The sequence below is a fragment of the Momordica charantia genome (genome assembly GCF_013281855.1).
Source record: "Momordica charantia cultivar OHB3-1 chromosome 8 unlocalized genomic scaffold, Mcharantia_2.0 BLBB01000008.1, whole genome shotgun sequence".
Lineage (NCBI taxonomy): Eukaryota > Viridiplantae > Streptophyta > Magnoliopsida > Cucurbitales > Cucurbitaceae > Momordica > Momordica charantia.
The window spans coordinates 10,346,478-10,363,787 of record NW_028275166.1 but is presented as its reverse complement, the minus strand read 5'-3'; the positions used below and the strand labels follow the sequence as shown (position 1 = coordinate 10,363,787).

Here is a 17,310-nt window from a genome sequence, read left to right as displayed (position 1 = left end):
AAAAAAAAATGAAGGAACAAAAAGGAAAGTACATGAATTTTAAATACAAGAGCTAAAACAAATGTTTTGAGAGTAACTTTAAAGTTTTTTTTTTTCATTTAAAAAAAAAGTTATTAGGTGGGTCACGCTTCCTCAAAATTGGGGGCGAAAATCCAAAACTACCCACAAGGTTCAAATTTCCCGGAAAAATTCAATAAAAATTCAAATTACCCGCTGTTTTTTTCAAAAAAGTCAAAAATTAAAAATTAAAAATTAAACCCTTTTATTCCCCCAAAATTCATCCTATAAAATGCCCTAGTTTCCCTCATCCTCCTCCATCCATCAATCATCCAAATCCCTAAACCCCAATCAAACCCTAATCCCCAAATTCCGCCGGAGCCCTCCTCCGATTCCGACAATGCCTGCAATTCCCGACGAGCCTCTCCTCGCCCCCAGCCCCGATCGCTTCTGCATGTTCCCAATTCAGTATCCTCAGGTCTGGGAAATGTACAAGAAGGCCGAAGCTTCATTTTGGACCGCCGAGGAAGTCGATCTCTCGCAGGATCTCCGCCACTGGGAATCCCTTACTCCCGACGAGAAGCACTTCATCACGCACGTTCTCGCCTTCTTCGCTGCCTCCGACGGCATTGTTTTGGAGAATCTTGCCGGACGGTTCATGAAGGAGGTGCAGGTCGCGGAGGCCAGAGCGTTCTATGGATTCCAGATCGCGATTGAGAATATTCACTCCGAGATGTATAGTCTTCTCCTGGAAACGTATATTAAAGATTCGAATGAGAAGAGCCGGTTGTTTCGCGCGATCGAGACCGTCCCTTGCGTCGCGAAGAAGGCCGAATGGGCGTTGAAGTGGATCGATAGCACCGAATCGTTCGCCGAGCGGATTCTGGCTTTCGCTTGCGTTGAGGGAATCTTCTTCTCCGGGAGTTTCTGCTCCATTTTCTGGCTGAAAAAACGTGGATTAATGCCCGGACTCACGTTCTCCAACGAGCTGATTTCGCGAGACGAAGGTCTCCATTGCGATTTCGCCTGTTTGCTGTATTCGCTCTTGAGGAAGAAACTGAGCGGGGATCGAGTGAAGGAAATTGTTCGGGAGGCGGTGGATATAGAGAGGGAGTTCGTGTGCGATGCATTGCCGGTGGCTCTCGTCGGAATGAACGGCGATCTGATGAGCCAGTACATAGAATTCGTAGCGGACAGATTGCTGGGAGCCCTAGGGTATGAAAAAATCTATAATGTTCAGAATCCATTCGATTGGATGGAGCTGATTTCATTGCAGGGGAAGACGAATTTCTTCGAGAAACGAGTTGGGGATTACCAGAAGGCGTCTGTAATGTCGAATTTGAACGGTAATGGCGGCATCCATGAGTTTAAGATGGATGAAGATTTCTGAAGATTGAAGATGATGAAGATGGGTTCGTTGTGTAGAATTTGTGGTTTATCATCCTTCCTCTTCTTCTTCTCTGTAACTTAGAAATTAATTAGATTCCATTGTGTTTGTTTAATTTCTTCTTGGTTGAGAATGAAATGAAACATAAAGTTTTCATCTTTTTGACTGCAAATTTGTGGTTGGTTCTCTAGGGTTCATCTTTATCCCTTATTTATTTCTCTGAATTTGGTTTGAGTTGTATACTGCACTGATACATGAAAAATATTAGTTGTATTTTTGACTAATTGAAAAATTAAAATGTATTAATTGTATAAAATTGCTATTTTTGTTTTCATTATACTTTATTTTTCTTTTCGGAATTACACTGCCAAATAATAGATTGTTGTTTAAATTTTCTCAAAAAAAAAAAAAAAAAAGATTGTTGTTTAAAGATGTTATTCATTGTTTCATTTCTTTTTTCAATTAAAAAAATCTAATCGGGTTTGGTAAATATTTTTTTTTTCCTTGTTATGTTTTTTATTGATAAAAATATTTAAAAAAGTTTTATTAGAAAAGTTAAAAAATTCTAACTATGAAAATAAAATTTTATATTAAATATTTAATTTTTATGTAATTGATTGCTTGAAAAAAAACGGATCCCAAATAATTTCAATATATTTTTTAAATAATTAAATTACAAGTTTTTTCCGTATAGCCTTGTAATTAATTCATTTAATTTCTACATTTTAAAGAATTTCTAATGAATTCTTGATCTTACTTTGTTTTTTGATTACAGTTGATCTTACTACTGATTCTTAATGTTATTTACAAATTATGCGTCCGTTGATTTCAAAGGTAATTATTTGGTCCCATAAAAATAGAAATTTTAAAAGTTTATTAAAATTTTCATTTTTTTTAAATATAGCACAAATTTAACCTCGTTTTAGATTAGAGATCAACTTGAATTTGATAATCAATTATTATCAAGTTTGTTCGGTTTTAATCTATAAAGTTTTTAAATGTATATTTTAATTCAGAAACTCTTAAAAATAACTATTTTTTTTGTCTATAATGTAATTTTACTTTTAAAAAAATCTATAGAAAAAAAAGAAAAAAAAATATATTTTAATTTTTTAAAAAAGATAGCCATAGCTTCTGAGTATGTGTACTTATGTACTAATGTGATTATGTATTCAAGTTTCACGGATTGAGAGCATGAACTGGATAAGTAAATATTAGGTAAAAAGATGTTTGCTATTAGGTAAAAAGATAATTCAGGAAGGACCAAAATAGTATTTAATGACGTTTGATGGAAATAAACATTTTAATTGATAAAAAAGTACAACAAACTCGAAAATTTAAGAATCAAAACAAAGATTTACGTCTAAATTTTAGTACATAATAATTTAGGTGTGTTTTAAAATCTGTAAGAATTTAGTTGAAAAATCTCATCAAAATTGAGGGTTGAGTGTAGATTTTGATCAAATAAGATTACATCTTTATAATAACTAAACAGCAATTTAGAGATTAAATTGTTACACGGTCGTTCGAAACTAAATGGCTTTTGATTTGTTTAAAAAAAGTTATATTGTTACTTCAACGGAACAGAAATATTTTTTAACAAAGCCAAAAACAAGTCTAATCATCCTAACAGAATTCAAAACTTGCACATGTTTGTGTACTGAAGCGTAGTTCCAGAGAAATGTACAAATTAAATTCTTCAACTCCCTTCTCTTTTTGAGCTGAGGCTGAGCAAAGAGCATTAATGGCGAAAATTCCAATCGATGGTGAAATTTTGGGGCTAAGAATCTAGAACAGAGCCTCATCGATTTGGCGCGCGAAACAAGCATCATCTTCATCGTTCGTGGTGCGATTTCCACCTCTCATTCTCCGGCCATGCTCTCTAGGGCTCAGTTGTTCCATCTCTTCTCTCGCTTCTCCGCCCTCACCTCCCTCTCTGGTTCTCATATTACTATCCCCTTCCTTTCTTTCTCCCAATTTTCCCCCAATTGACCGTTATTTCTGCTCCCATTCTTGCAGATGTGAAGAAGAGGATTGCGGCCGCCGTTAGGGATGATAAACAGGTGAATCTTTTTCTGACTCCTTTACTACTTCAATGGTGTTTCCTTGAGATGTTTTGAACAGAATCAAATGGGGTATGCCGTATGTATGATTCTTTTTCCCTTGGAATCTGTTGTGTGGATAGGTTTCACTCATCAAGCTGTATAAAAAGTCTGAAAAATCGGGTTTTTTTGTTTTGTTTTACTTTTTTTTATTTTTTTATATGGGTGTGTTTGGGCACCTCTAAGATGCTCGACTAATTTCACGGCACAACTTCTAATACTATAACATTTGATTGTTTGTTTTGCTGACATTGTTGGTCAAGAAATCTGGTTGGATGTTCAAATCCTTCACCCTTTTGTCGCGAAACAAAAACATTTGATGGTCAGACAACTTGGCTTGTTTAATATCTAATTGGGTTTGTGAGAAATGTCGTTTTAACCTCCCTACCAACTCCATCAGCTACTTTGATTTTGTTCTATTGTCGAGCTAGAACGGTGGTCTTATTGTAGGTTGGCCATCTGTTCAATGTAGAATTACTTCTCTTGTTTGGTTATTAGAATTTCCTGTCGCGTTAGCATTTTCACAATGTGCTAGGCCCCAACGAGTTTCAAGAGGGAATAACTATATCGCTTCCCCCTCCCTGAACAAATAAGAACCAAGAGGTGTGGGTCACAAGTAGGACATAAGCGACTAAGGTCGAAAAACAAGTCGTTGATGTCATAAGTTAAACCGGTGGGTGAGGCGACGCAAACCAGAAAGATTTATTATTTAGTTCTGGGTTTTATGAACCACAAGAGTTTATTAGTAAAGTAGGGTGTTTCTGATTGAACTGTGGAGCAGAAAAGTAATTAATCTGTAGATGACAAGTTGTTTGGTACCTTATTTATTACTGTGTTTGTTCTTATTCTTGAAGTTTTTTTGGTTGCATTCTGCAGGAAGCTGTTGCCGTGACAACTGCAATACAAGAAGAGATTTTTTCTGAAATGGGGGTTGGTCAGTCTTTTCTAGTACATTGCTGTTTTGTTAATTTTGTCTATAATTCATTTGTCATTTTCCTTGAAACTATGAAATTTTTTTTCTTCTTCGCAATGTCTGTTGGGCTTATACTTTCCCATTTGAATATGACAACTGCTTATCTGGTAGAGGTTCAATATTCCTTTGTTGTACGTAAATCTTGAACATGTTTGCTAACTATTTGGTTTTTCGTTTTCTGTTCAACAACGCTTGTTCATTGGCAAGTTTATTCTTGAAAAAGATTAGGACATTGGAGTTTTAAAAGTCTAAAACAAGATCGTTCTCCAACGGAGCCTTTGACACAACGATTTTGATTGAAACAAATCTAAAACTTCCTCTACGGGAGTGTTGTGCTATTACCTTGATTGCTCATGCCATATTTCATCATCCAAATAGTTAATTATTTATGCTTATGTTGATCTTTGTTTGTTCTACAGATGCACAATTTGGTATGTCGTGCCTAGGGAAAGTGAATTCATTTTATGAGAACGATCAGGAGTTGATGGTTCATTTCTACAAGTTCATCGCAATGTAAGTTGTCTGTCTATTTTTGATAATACCTCTCCGGCCTCCTAAAATGATAATAAACCATAGGTGCACAAAGTTGAAGACTGTCTTTAAACTCATCATATGAGGTTAAAATTTGAAGTTATAACTCATCTTTACAAGAAAATGTATTTTCGTTTGCCCGTTTTGTATTCGTCCTTTTGATTTGTTCCGAACATGTTTTTTTTTATATATTCTTGTTCTTCTCCTAGAACTCTAGCTCATGAATTAAATGAAATTATCCTCTGTATCTATCATTTAAATGATAGGGAAGAGATGGCATGTGATGAAGCAGAGCTTGAACCAGATGAGTTTGCTGAAAAAATGCATAGTCAACAACAACTACATGAAAAGGTGAGGAGGCAACTTTTTCCCCATACTTATTGAAGTGAATTCTTCTGAATACGGATTTATGTGCTCGAAAATTTAATGCACGTCGTCTACAGCAACTGGAGATGCTGAAACACATGCGCAAACTTCACTCGGACGATCAATGCGCCATTCTCGAGAAGGTTTGCAGATTTCTCTATTCCCAGGGGGCTCTTTGCTTACTATGAGCGTAATGAGAACTAAACAACGAACAATATGTAATCCGATTAGGTTGCTTTTCAACTTATTGAACGTTTGTGTATTTATCGATCATTGTATCGGTTTGTGTTCATGCAGTTACACCAGCAGCTGGAGAGTGCTGAGTTTGATGGTATGGCATCAATTTTATCATCAGAAGAGATGCAAGAGATAGTTGAAAGGAGGGGTGTGTCCTCTATTTAGTCCATAAGCAAGTTAGAATTTGACAAAATGGCATGCAACATGAAACATAGCTACCATACAAAAATATCATGTGCATTCAAGTTCACGGCCGCACCTTCTTTATGTTCTACTTCCCGATGATCGAACCTACTGAAAATATCATGGTTCCATGGCTGCATCTTTAGTTTAATTTTCTGATCATGAAAGCTTGATAGGGGAAAGGGGAGCAAATGTAATTGTCATAGATACCAATGGAGAGGACAGCACTCATCTTATAAAGCCAAAATCGTTTCTTTTACTCTAAAGTAACTCATTTTCAGCAAGCAGACATTGATAAACAGTAAACACAAGCAAGCACATTGGAGTACTAAAGAGACGAGACTAGCAGTTCACTATAGCCATTTCATTGAGTCTGTAATTCCTATCCAGCAAATAAATTTAAACTTTAAATTCTTAAAAACATTAGTGCGAATTGAAACAGCTGATGAAGAGTCCTGTTTGGAGCCTTCCCTTTTTGTGGCCTCAGTTGTCTGCAAAACAGAACCAACAGGTGGTGAATGATTGTCGGGAAAGTTAAAGCTTTATGTCAAGATAACTTCAGAACTAATGTCGTCCAATTCAAGCAACAATCACACATTTATTACATGTAGCTGTTCTTTAAGAGTGCAAACAGAATAAAATCATGCCGACGTAAAGGAGAATGCTAATGATAGAATCTCGATTCTATTATTTATGTTCAAAGAAGTAACTACAAGTCAAGGAGAACTCGAGCGCTCCCTGGTCTCTCCAAACACTATACACTATTCCTTAAGGGGAAAAAATGCCAAAAAGAAACCTATCCTCCTGTATTTGTCCCTCTAACTATATGCTTATGGAATGGTCAGCTTGTGCAGCAAAATGATTCTCCCAGCAGGAACTGGTTTCCTCTATCTTTTCTACATTCTAAGAATAGGGTAGGATCTTGATGAATGATCATAATTCACAAGGAAGATCTACTCGTATTATAGTGGTCCACCTCCTGTATTATGCTCATGACTTATCCCATTAATTTGAGCAGCTTCACCCACTCAAAAACCAGCTCCAAATATACAAAATATGCTAGGAATCATGAAAGAACCCAATCTAATGGTCAATGGAAAATCACCCAGCAAGAAAATGTTCCTAAAGAGCCAACAACATGCAATCATCTGTAAGACTTGATATGGGATACCAAATTTTGTTCCCCAAGTTTGGTCTCAACTCTTGAGTGAGGTATAACTTATAAGATTAGACGTCTTTTCTTCTTATGGCTGTAAAGTAAACTTTTGAGAAGATTAGTTCCATGCATCCTACATCATTGACACAGTATATTGTCTGAAATGGCGAGGGACAGCTCTAAGGATATAATTTTGTTTGAAACAAGAAAGCCAAGCAGAATCAAGGAGACTCAATCAAGCCATCAATGGCCAGCTCGGGTAATTCATAGAATCATAGGCTAAACTGGCTAGCAAAAAATTTCCCCCGGCCCTTCTCTTTAGGGTTTAGAAACAAAATCCCCTACAGAGTAAGATTAGACACAGAAATTCAACATATATCAAGCCAAATTTATTCTATCGAAGAAACAATCAAGTATCCAATTCGTTTCTCGGCTTAAAGATCCTCACCTAACCAGATCCGACGATGATGTTATTGATGGGGATAAAGATGAGCTTGACGAAGAAGCCGACGAATCCCATCACAACGAAGCCGATTGCTGTACGAACGGCCACCTTCGTGAACTCTGCAGCTCTCCCGAAATAGAAGCGAATTGGTTTTCAGATTAGAAAAAGGGAAAAAACAAGAAAAGTCAAAGAAAGGGGATTCGGATTTGAAGGAAACCTTTGCGATCGGGCTTGTGACAGCGCTTGACGAGACGTACGCTGTCCTTGGCGAACTCCCGGAGAGGATCGAAGACGGAATCAATGGCGTCCATTGTTCTGCTGCTGCTGCTCAAAATTTTCCTTTCGTCTTTGTTGGTTCAATAAAAACGCCGAACAAAACCAAAACAAATACCAAATACGAAGAAGAAGAACAGTCAACGTTTATAATTTAATATTAGTTATTGTGAATCAAAATTTGTCACAAAAGTGTCGATATGTCCGAGTGATTTAAGGAGACAGACTTGAAATCTGTTGGGCTTCGCCTGCGCAGTTTCGAACCCTGCTGTCGACGGCTTTTACTATTTTCTAGGTTTTTACTATTTTCTCTCACACTCAGTTTTAAGTTTGTAAATTTTATTTATTATTATTTTCTATTTTCTCTCACACAAAAAATTTAAGTTTGTAAATTTTATTTATTCTTATTTTTTTATTTTTTTTGAGTCAAGTTTGTAAAGAGTTTGAAGAACACTCTTTAGAACTAACAATTTTGTACTTCAAAAAAATGTGGCTATTTTCTCTCACACAAAAAATTTAAGTTTGTAAATTTTATTTATAATTATTTTCTATTTTCTCTCACACAAAAAATTTAAGTTTGTAAATTTTATTTATTATTATTTTTTTGAGTCAAGTTTGTAATTAGTTTGAAGAACACTCTTTAGAACTAACAATTTTTGTACTTGAAAAAAATGTTCCCCGCAAATGTTTAAATTTAACAAATAAGTATTTCACCAAATTATCGGTTTTAAATAAGTTAAAAAGGATTAATATTACTATTATATCTTTTTTTTTCTTTAGTACAACATGTAGAGCTTAGATTCAAATTCACGATATTTTGTTCATAGATAGGTAATGAGTTGGCTATGTTCAGGTGGATCAATATTAATATTATATCTATATTAGTGATATTTTATTGATATATTTCATATTTTGTCATATATTTTATCATTTTTTAATACTAATGGAAATTTCAATTTACCCGTAACGTGAAATTCATGGTCACATAGATATGTTAGATTTATAATTTTGTATGATTCGCAAGATTTTGATGTTTTGTTTTATGGGTTTATTTGACAATCACTCAAGTAAAAAAAGGCCCTACAAAGTATTTTAAGTGCTTTTGAGATTTTTTTTTATATAATTTTTTAGCATTTGAAGTGTTTATGTATAGCAACGTTTATTTATATTTTTATGATTGAATTATAATGGATGACAAATAGTTTTGCTATATTTGTAAATATAGTGCAAGAAATCAGGTTATTTATAAGTATGTCAATTTTGTAGGACAGACATCTATCACTAATAGGTCTTAAGCGTTTTATCATTGATAAATTAAAGGTCCATCACACGTTTATTGGGTGTCTCACTTATAGTTTCTATCACACATCTATTAGTGATATAATAAACGTCCATACTGATAGATAATGTGTTGAATGATTTTTTTTTCTAAAATTGTGTCATATTTGTAAATTCTTTTTAATTTGTGCTAGGTTTGTTATTATTTGGGTTAGAGTGTTCTCTGTGCAAATCAAAATGCCTTTTTATGATTTTTGTACATGCCTTTTATTTAAATTGAGGTGCTTGCACCTCTTAGACATTATGACAATATAAATCTAGAGCAAGAGATCTAAACGTACCATTTATAAGATGAGAGGCAATATACCTGACTATTTGAGCATCGACTAAAACATTACTTAGAATAATAATACGAGCACAAAGATAGACTAACGTTAGTTAACAAGTCATTACATCTCCTTGCGGGCTAGAAGTGGAGATAGCTCTATCAGCGTTGACTAGTTCAAGCTTGAATCGCGCTAGAGTTGAAGAAATATAGTTTGCAGCCTTGAGGTTGACGCCTTCATCCGGGGCAATTCCATATGGGTTATCGAACTGACTCAACGAGTCACGAGTCGCTCCAGTTGTATCCCGTCCGACACTCGTCTCTTGAACTAGAAAAGAAACTTTGTGTTGAGAAATAGTATAGTCCCGATGGAAGACATAGCCAACCAAACCACTTTGTTTCGTCTTGCTCCCACTATATTGCTTGTACAAAGGCATCAACTTCCCTTTCATGAACCCTTTGCGCTTTCGGCTATTTGCTTCCATTTCAACTCCTTGTTCTACAAAGATTTGAAGGCTTTGTGAGCTCCAATGTGCTGAAAAATGGAAGATATGTTGAGAAATTTATCCGCTATTTGGTTGTATATATAGTATAGAATCATTTCATTGGATAACGTTACGATGTATAGTCAATTTTTCGTTAATAAAACGAGTACTTTTATAGGCCATTTGCCTTTATTATTTGTAATGTTTTGATTCTTGGTGACTCACATCATAACTTTAAGAATCTTGTAAAGACTATCAACTGAATAGCGTATAAGAAACTTTCTCTGGTGGATAAGGTTGATTTATTGAATAGAGTTTACATCTTCTACAATCTTATTAAAGTATTACTAATATATATTATGATTTAACTTTAGAATCATTGTTCTAATAAAAAAGTGTCGGAACATTACACCTTGATCAGGAGACTCGCCATAGGAGATAAGCAATTCAAATTTTAGCCTCAAGTTTTATGCTCTCTTTGAATTATAAGGGACGTATTGAGACTTATTGAGACTTTATGGGTTGTGAAGTGACTAGAAAAGTAATAAATACTTGTCGATTTTGCAAAAGAAAAAAAGGGAGCTTTCATTAAACTTTTTCGTTAAGCTCTAAAGAGAAATAACTATTTCGTTTATTTATTTTTAAGACTAATTAAATGGACTCTCGACGATAGTTATTTATATTATTTAACGAAACATATAATATAACATAGAAACACTTAATCACTATTTAAAAATACTATCCAACAAAATTTATGATTCTTTAAGTTTATAATTTAACCTAATTCCAAGGATTAAATAAAAAAGAATTATTAGATTCATGTTTTCAACTTTATGGCAGTCTTTAGGAATATGTATATGCGCCAATTAGTAAATAATGAACTTTTTTCTTTTTTTTTTCACAAATTGGAACATATTCTTTAGTGAAATCGTACCTCATGTTCATTATTAAAAGGAAAAAAAGAATGAGAATCACACCTTTTCTTTTTCTTTACAAAGTAATATCTTGCAAATATTCCACCACACCATCATTTCAATGTTGTTACTAGACACTAATTTAATTAATTAATTTCATATTTGTAAATTTGATACCAACAATTTATGATTTTGGTGACATATAGTTTTTTTTTTATAATAATAATGAATTTGAATTGTGTTAAGATTTGATTCTAAAGAAAAAGAGGGGATGGATTTGGATAAGAATGATGTCCATTTCAACATTACCTAAGCCATCCTCTCTCACGATGACTGTTTTTGGTAGGAAATAAAATTAAATAAAAGAAAAGAAAAATGGGTATATGTATGTATGTATATATATAGGTTCAAATACTATTTCGGTATCTTTTAACTTTGTTTAATTTGGTTATTGTATTTTTAAAAAGTTTATTTTGGTTCTGTATTTATTTTAGTCCTTACACCTTCAAAACGTCTATTTTGGTTCCATACTTTTAAAAATTGGTCAATTTAATTTCTATTTGTAAACTTTTAACATGAATTTTAAACGCGATGAAAATCCTTTAATTCAAATTTGTGGCTACATTTCAAACGTGTTAAAATTGTGATTGAGAGAAATGAGATAAAAAAGGAAATAAAAAGATCAAAATTGTCACTTTTTAAATGTAGTGGGACCACATGGACACGTTTTAAAAGTAACCTGAACTAAAATGAACCAAAATCAAAATTATAAAGACCAGAACAGTATTTAAACCTATATATAATATATAGTTTCTACGCTTTTCTTTTTAATCGTTTTGGTTATCATATTTTTCTTTATATATATATATATATATATATTAGTACAACTATAACATATATATATATATTTTTAGTTTAGTGTCTTAATGTGATTTTTATTCATATACTTAACTTTTAAAATATTTATTTTAATTATTAAACTTAAACGAATAACTATTTTCGTACCTTGTCAATTTTGATTTTCAGCTTAAAAAAATAATAATTTTATTTTTTACTATTATATTTTTTATTTAATATGTTTCCACCAAATACTTGTCATAGTTACTTTATAGGGTTCCAATGCATGTTTACGTCAATGAATTCAAAACCAGGTTATTTTATCTACTGAATAATTTAACAGCAAAATAATATTGAGAACAAAAATGGTAATTTTATTAAAATTCAAAGCCAAAATAAAATAAACCTAAAACTTTAGAGGCAAAAATAAATACTAAGAAAGTTTAGGAACAAACCTAGATAATTTTGTATTTAATAGGTGAATACTAGGATTTTTTTTAATAATGCTTTATTATGAGCTTATTACAAATATATATCAACCTCCAAACTATTTTCAAGAATAATGCTTGGAAAATTATAGGTCGTCTCTTATGCCACATCACAATTTTCGAGTTGCATGGTGTCTTGCTGGCGCCGTATGTTTTTTTTTCCTTTTAATTCTGACATGTCGTCTCTTAACAAGTTTCAATATTACATTTTATTGAATAAAAAGAAAGGAAAAAGTGACAGAATAGAGACTTAAACCCCATGCATGTAGATTACAAAGCAAACATACAACTACTGTACCAGAGTGGTATATTAATAAAATTTTGACATATGAGAGAGACGACATACTAGAATTAAAAAAAAAAAAAAGTACATAACACCAGCAAGGCGTCATGCAACGGAAATTGTAATGTGACATAAATCGTCTCTTCAAGAGACCGAACTATAATTATCCAAGCATTATTTTTAGAAATAGTTTGCGGGTTGATATATATTTGAAATAAGTTTGTAATAAAACATTATTAAAAAAAATCCTCAATACTATTACCTCTATTACTTTAACACTTGTCTATAATTTATGTTAAAATTTTATAAATAGAGATCAAAATCACCTCTTTTTTAAAAAATACAATAATTAAAATAAACGTTTTGAAAATACAATAAAATTGAAACTACACCGATCAAGTGTTTCAAAGGTTAAAAAACTGAGATGAACCAAAAAACGAGAGAGAGAGAGAGAGAACTAAATTAGTATTTAAATCCAGAAACTATAGCGAAAAACTCTAAAATATTAGAAGTTAAAATTTATATTTAACCTTGTGTTGATCAAAAGCTTAGACATGGACTTGACAAGAAAAAAGGTTGTCTTTTTTGTTTGTTTTGTATTTTGTGTTTTATGTCCTTGTTGGGATATGGTCCTACCTCATGTCTAAATATTCATATTCTACACCTATATCATCATAGAAATTGTAAGATAAGATTATTCTCATTTTTTCCCACTTTGATTTTGTTTCTATCAAGTTATAATTATTTACTCTAAACATAATGCATTATGTACTTAATTTCTTTTGTCAAAGAGAAAAAAAAAAAAGACACTGGGTCCAAAAATTTAAAGATTTTGAATTTGTTCAAAATTAAGAAAGATTGTATTTATGTAGAGTACGTGTTTGAATCATGTAGAAAAATAAAAGTTATAATACTACTTTGCTTCCTATACTTTCAATTTCAATGCATTTTAGTCCATTTACTTTTATTACATTTATTTCGGTCGTTTTTTGTCACTTTGACTCATTTTAGTCATCGTATTTTAAAAATGTTTGTTTTGGTCTCTGTACTTTTTAAAAGGGATCATTTTGATCTTTATTTTCAAAATTTTACAAATAATAGAAACTCTTTAAAAGTATATGGACCAAAATGAATATTTTAAACGTAAAAAGATAAAATGAACCGAAACTGTACCTAAAATAAACCTGAGAAATTTGAATTTCTTTTAACTTAGTAATGTTTAGCTAAGTCAAATTTGTCAATGATAATGACTTAAATGCATCCATTTCCAGAGTCACTTGGCCAATTCTAGGTGGTTGGCAAACATATTTCTTATATTTTGAATTTATTTTCTTAACGGCTTTATATACAAAAAGGTTCTATTTTCTATACTTCTCAAAAAAAAAAAAGTTTTATTTTTCTTTTTCTCTTTCTTTTTAACAGCTAATTAATTTTACCTCAAATTATCTTCTTCATATTCAAGGGCGGCTCAAGATGATACGAGTTCAAAGTAAAATTATAGTAGGAGAACTTAATATAGAATATTAATATAATCTAAAATTTATTTTTATTACTTTTTTTGGATGTAAAATTATAAATTAAATTTTATAATCTAAGTTTATTAATATATTCTTTTCAATAGAGAACATTACTAATCTATTTAATCTTTCTTGTGATATAATTGACTTTAAATATAATTTTATTAATTTTAATTGTGAGAAAATAAAATAAAATGTGAAAAAATAGAATGTCTTTGACCCTAAACTTAGTGAGTTTTAAGAGAATCATTATAACTTTATTAAGACTAATGCAACATCTACTTATCAATTTAAGAAATAAAAATCAAGGTTGAAATTGATTTTTTTTAATGAAAATTTTGAACCAACCAAATGATTCGATTTGGTTGATTTGAACACCTACTTGATTGATGTAATATGATATGTCCTTTTCTCCGAGTAGTGTATTTATTTTTTGAGAAATTTTGATGCGCACATAAGTGTGCTATGTCCTTGGTTCGTATTAGTCCTTATCTTGACATTTAAAAGGGAAACAAAAAATTAGTCCACGACCAAGAGACATCTTTTACAAGACACTCATTGATGTGCGATTCTGGCTGGCGTGATATAGATTTGAGATGAATTTATGTGAGTATGATTGAAAATCCGTAGATCGAACATTGCATTAATGTAGTGCTCGACTACGTACACTCAAAAACTTAAATTAGTACTTAATCTGGACTAATGTCGAGTCGAGCTTGAATAAATACAAAAGAGTGTATCTTTGAGAATGTGAGACTCTACCTTCTGCTGGGAACATTGAGGAGTGTCACTCTACTGTGGCAACTTCTGTATTTGTCATTCAATTAAAATTCTGCCGATTGTCAGGAGATCTTCTGCTAATAGAATCCTTTTCTCAGGTCGAATTCGAGCTGAGTTCTACTCTTTAGTACGTTTGCTAATTCCTCTTTATCCTTGACATAACCGAGCTATGACGGCCCAGACACGTGTCTTCAGGCCAGAGGGCCACGTGTATGACTTATTTCACCTCTAACCGTTATTTATATATTAACAACATTAATTTAAAATAATGTAAAGTGAATAAAATAAACTAATATTTCAATTAATTACATCTTCAAATACAAATGGAGGGAGAATATTGGGAGTTAGGGGTGTTAAAAAAACCCGACAATACGACGAACCCAACCCAAACCCCATAAGGATTAGGTTGAGTTAGATGAGACCTTGGGTTGGGTTCGGTTGTGATTTTTCCAACCCGATCGGGTTAGGTTGGGTCTTGGGTTCAACCTAATCGAGTCAACCCAACCAAACCCGAATTTATGCTTATATGTGTATTTTTTTAATAATAATAATATATTTATCTTCGATGTCAACCGTCCATTTACTTTTAATTCTAGCCCTTCATTTAACATTTTCATATTATTTTTTTTCCATTTTGTATCTTAATCTTATCCGTCCATTTAATTTTAATTCTAACTCCTCGTCACTATGATAATTAAAAATAAAAAAAACCTCCCGACAACCCAACCTATATTCAAACCCTATATATATTCGGGTTGGTCCAAAACCCTTCCTAATTGAACCCCTCTATTGTGAGTAATAGATTTTGCTCCCTCTCTCCTCCCAAATGAGAATCTTTGAGTGTATAAAGAAAAAAGGTCAAGAGTTAAAGTGACATTCTTTTCCACTATCAATTCCATCTTTATCCCCTTCACTTTCTAGTTTCTCCCACTCACACACACACATGTATATATTTTCCTCTATTTTTAATTAATTAATGATTTATTTTTTAAAATTATTTAATTTATTTTTGAAAAAAAAAACACTTCTGACCCTATTAAGATTTTTGCAAAAGATTATTTAAAAAAAAATTATTACTATCCCAATTCAATATAATTATTTAAGAATAATGAGTCTTTCCAAGTAAGAAGAATTATGAAAAGATCAACACAGGAAAGAAAACCAAAATCATAAAGAAGGAATAGAAATATATACGACCATAGATTAGATTGGGATGCAAAAGAATAAGTTGGATCTTTGATATATTCCTTAGATATGCAATTTATATTTAAGTTCGACGACGCATTCTATCCAATAAAACATAATAAATTAAAGAAATATATAATATTGTGGCAATATAACCCTAATCAAATAGAATCATAGAGTTTTTCATAATCTCTGTATAGATTAGTATATTGTTATTTCAAAAGTGCAATCTACCAAGTGATTGCACTTTTGAATGAAAAGACTAAAGGCATGTAATCAAAACCAATCTAATATGGTTGTTTAATTTGTTGATGTAAGATTTTGGTTCGAGTGAATGATCAAGTTGACGATCCAATGCTAGTCTAGGTGAAAGGAGACAAAAGAACTATATATCGGTGTAGTGTTTACTCAATACACTCTCTGATGTTAAATCAGATTTAAAGTTTCTTCAGGTAAGCAAGAGTTACAGTTGTCTAACAGTACTTTGCTTGTGAAGTCTCTCTTTGTTTATAGAGATGATCACTTGGGATTCTGGCATTCCATAGTCCGCCATTTTCGTGCCTTGCAACAAGATTTGGATGGTTGTTTATTTATGAATTTTAGGGAAAGAATAAATATTTACTCTTAAGGTCTATAAACTTGATAGAGATAGTATATCAATTTTCGTTCTAAATTTTAAATTTCATAAAAAGACCTCTCAACTTAAGTATTGCAATTTTCACCATATGTTCAACAACCGTTTAAGTACAACAAATGTAAAAATCTCCTAATATTCATTAATTTCAATGAAAGTCAAGTCTGGCATAAAATTAAACCACATCTATGCGCAAAAATAGCCAATAAATAAATCTAATAAAACTCACAAATTTTAATTAAAACCTAGTCCTAGTCACACATTTCTTTTAAGTCTTAATGTTCTATAATTTATTTAACTGAGATAGATTTGTCAAATTTTAGCCTAGCCTATGTTTTAAAATTTTATACATAGTATAAACCCTTTTAATACAAATTGATGACTACGTTCTATAAATTTTATAAGTGAAATATCATGTAAAATTGTGATAGAAAGAAGTGTGATAAAAATAAAAATAAATGGAGCAAAAGGATCACAAATAAACATTTTGAAAATATAGGATTTAAAGTAAACCGATGTTGAAAGTACAAAGACCAAATTTAAAAGCATAAGAAACAAAATGAATCAAAGTCGAAAGTATAGGTAATCAAAATAATATTCAAACCAATTAATTATTAAATTAATTCCTAGCTACCGTCTTCCTTATTCCGAATCAGTATCAGTAGTAGACATCCCTATCTGTTATTCTCTTTTGAAAATGGTCGAATGATTTTTGTTAATAAAAAATGTATATTTGTATTTTTACAACAATTTCACATGTTTTACTTGGACCATTTTATCCTTTTTATTTCGTTATTAGTTTTAAAATCAAAATATTACTCTCTATTCTCAAATTTGTTTCCTGTTACATTATCTCCCCTTTTATCTCCCCTTTTGTTGTTACGTCCTCCCTCCCAAATTGAGAGAGAGAGAGTAAACTCGAGGGGAGGCTGTT

The 17,310-nt window shown here is 31.9% G+C and overlaps 3 protein-coding genes and 1 non-coding gene across 4 annotated transcripts; 3 read left to right on the top strand and 1 right to left on the bottom strand.

The window, feature by feature from the left end:
* Positions 1-301: 301 nt before the first annotated feature.
* TSO2 (Ferritin/ribonucleotide reductase-like family protein) lies at positions 302-1,556 on the top strand. Its single transcript, XM_088127897.1, has one exon. The coding sequence runs from the start codon at positions 398-400 to the stop codon at positions 1,385-1,387; it is 990 nt and encodes a 329-aa protein (XP_087984023.1). The 5' UTR covers positions 302-397; the 3' UTR covers positions 1,388-1,556.
* Positions 1,557-3,013: 1,457 nt separating this feature from the next.
* LOC111023401 (plant/protein) lies at positions 3,014-6,035 on the top strand. The gene is made up of 7 exons (XM_022300827.2): positions 3,014-3,323; positions 3,404-3,447; positions 4,363-4,420; positions 4,879-4,972; positions 5,257-5,341; positions 5,434-5,499; positions 5,654-6,035. Exons 1-7 carry the CDS (start codon positions 3,260-3,262, stop codon positions 5,756-5,758), a joined length of 516 nt encoding a protein of 171 aa, XP_022156519.1. The 5' UTR covers positions 3,014-3,259; the 3' UTR covers positions 5,759-6,035.
* Positions 6,036-6,119: 84 nt separating this feature from the next.
* LOC111023402 (protein transport protein Sec61 subunit gamma) lies at positions 6,120-7,756 on the bottom strand. Its single transcript, XM_022300828.2, has 3 exons — positions 7,595-7,756; positions 7,381-7,496; positions 6,120-6,267 (listed from the first exon to the last, which is right to left on the bottom strand). The coding sequence occupies exons 1-2, from the start codon at positions 7,686-7,688 to the stop codon at positions 7,381-7,383; spliced, it is 210 nt and encodes a 69-aa protein (XP_022156520.1). The 5' UTR covers positions 7,689-7,756; the 3' UTR covers positions 6,120-6,267.
* Positions 7,757-7,844: 88 nt separating this feature from the next.
* On the top strand, positions 7,845-7,927 carry TRNAS-UGA (transfer RNA serine (anticodon UGA)). Its single transcript has one exon. It is a non-coding gene; the product is annotated as a tRNA-Ser (tRNA).
* Positions 7,928-17,310: the final 9,383 nt, after the last annotated feature.

Coding starts and splice junctions, on each gene's coding strand:
- TSO2 (XM_088127897.1), top strand. CDS start 398: ATGCCTGCAATTCCCGACGAGCCTCTCCTCGCCCCCAGCCCCGATCGC.
- LOC111023402 (XM_022300828.2), bottom strand. CDS start 7,688: ATGGACGCCATTGATTCCGTCTTCGATCCTCTCCGGGAGTTCGCCAAG. Junction 7,497..7,594: donor TCACAAGCCCGATCGCAAAG/GTTTCCTTCAAA, acceptor GGAGAGCTGCAG/AGTTCACGAAGGTGGCCGTT.
- LOC111023401 (XM_022300827.2), top strand. CDS start 3,260: ATGCTCTCTAGGGCTCAGTTGTTCCATCTCTTCTCTCGCTTCTCCGCC. Junction 3,448..4,362: donor CCGTTAGGGATGATAAACAG/GTGAATCTTTTT, acceptor TGCATTCTGCAG/GAAGCTGTTGCCGTGACAAC. Junction 4,421..4,878: donor TTTTTCTGAAATGGGGGTTG/GTCAGTCTTTTC, acceptor TTTGTTCTACAG/ATGCACAATTTGGTATGTCG.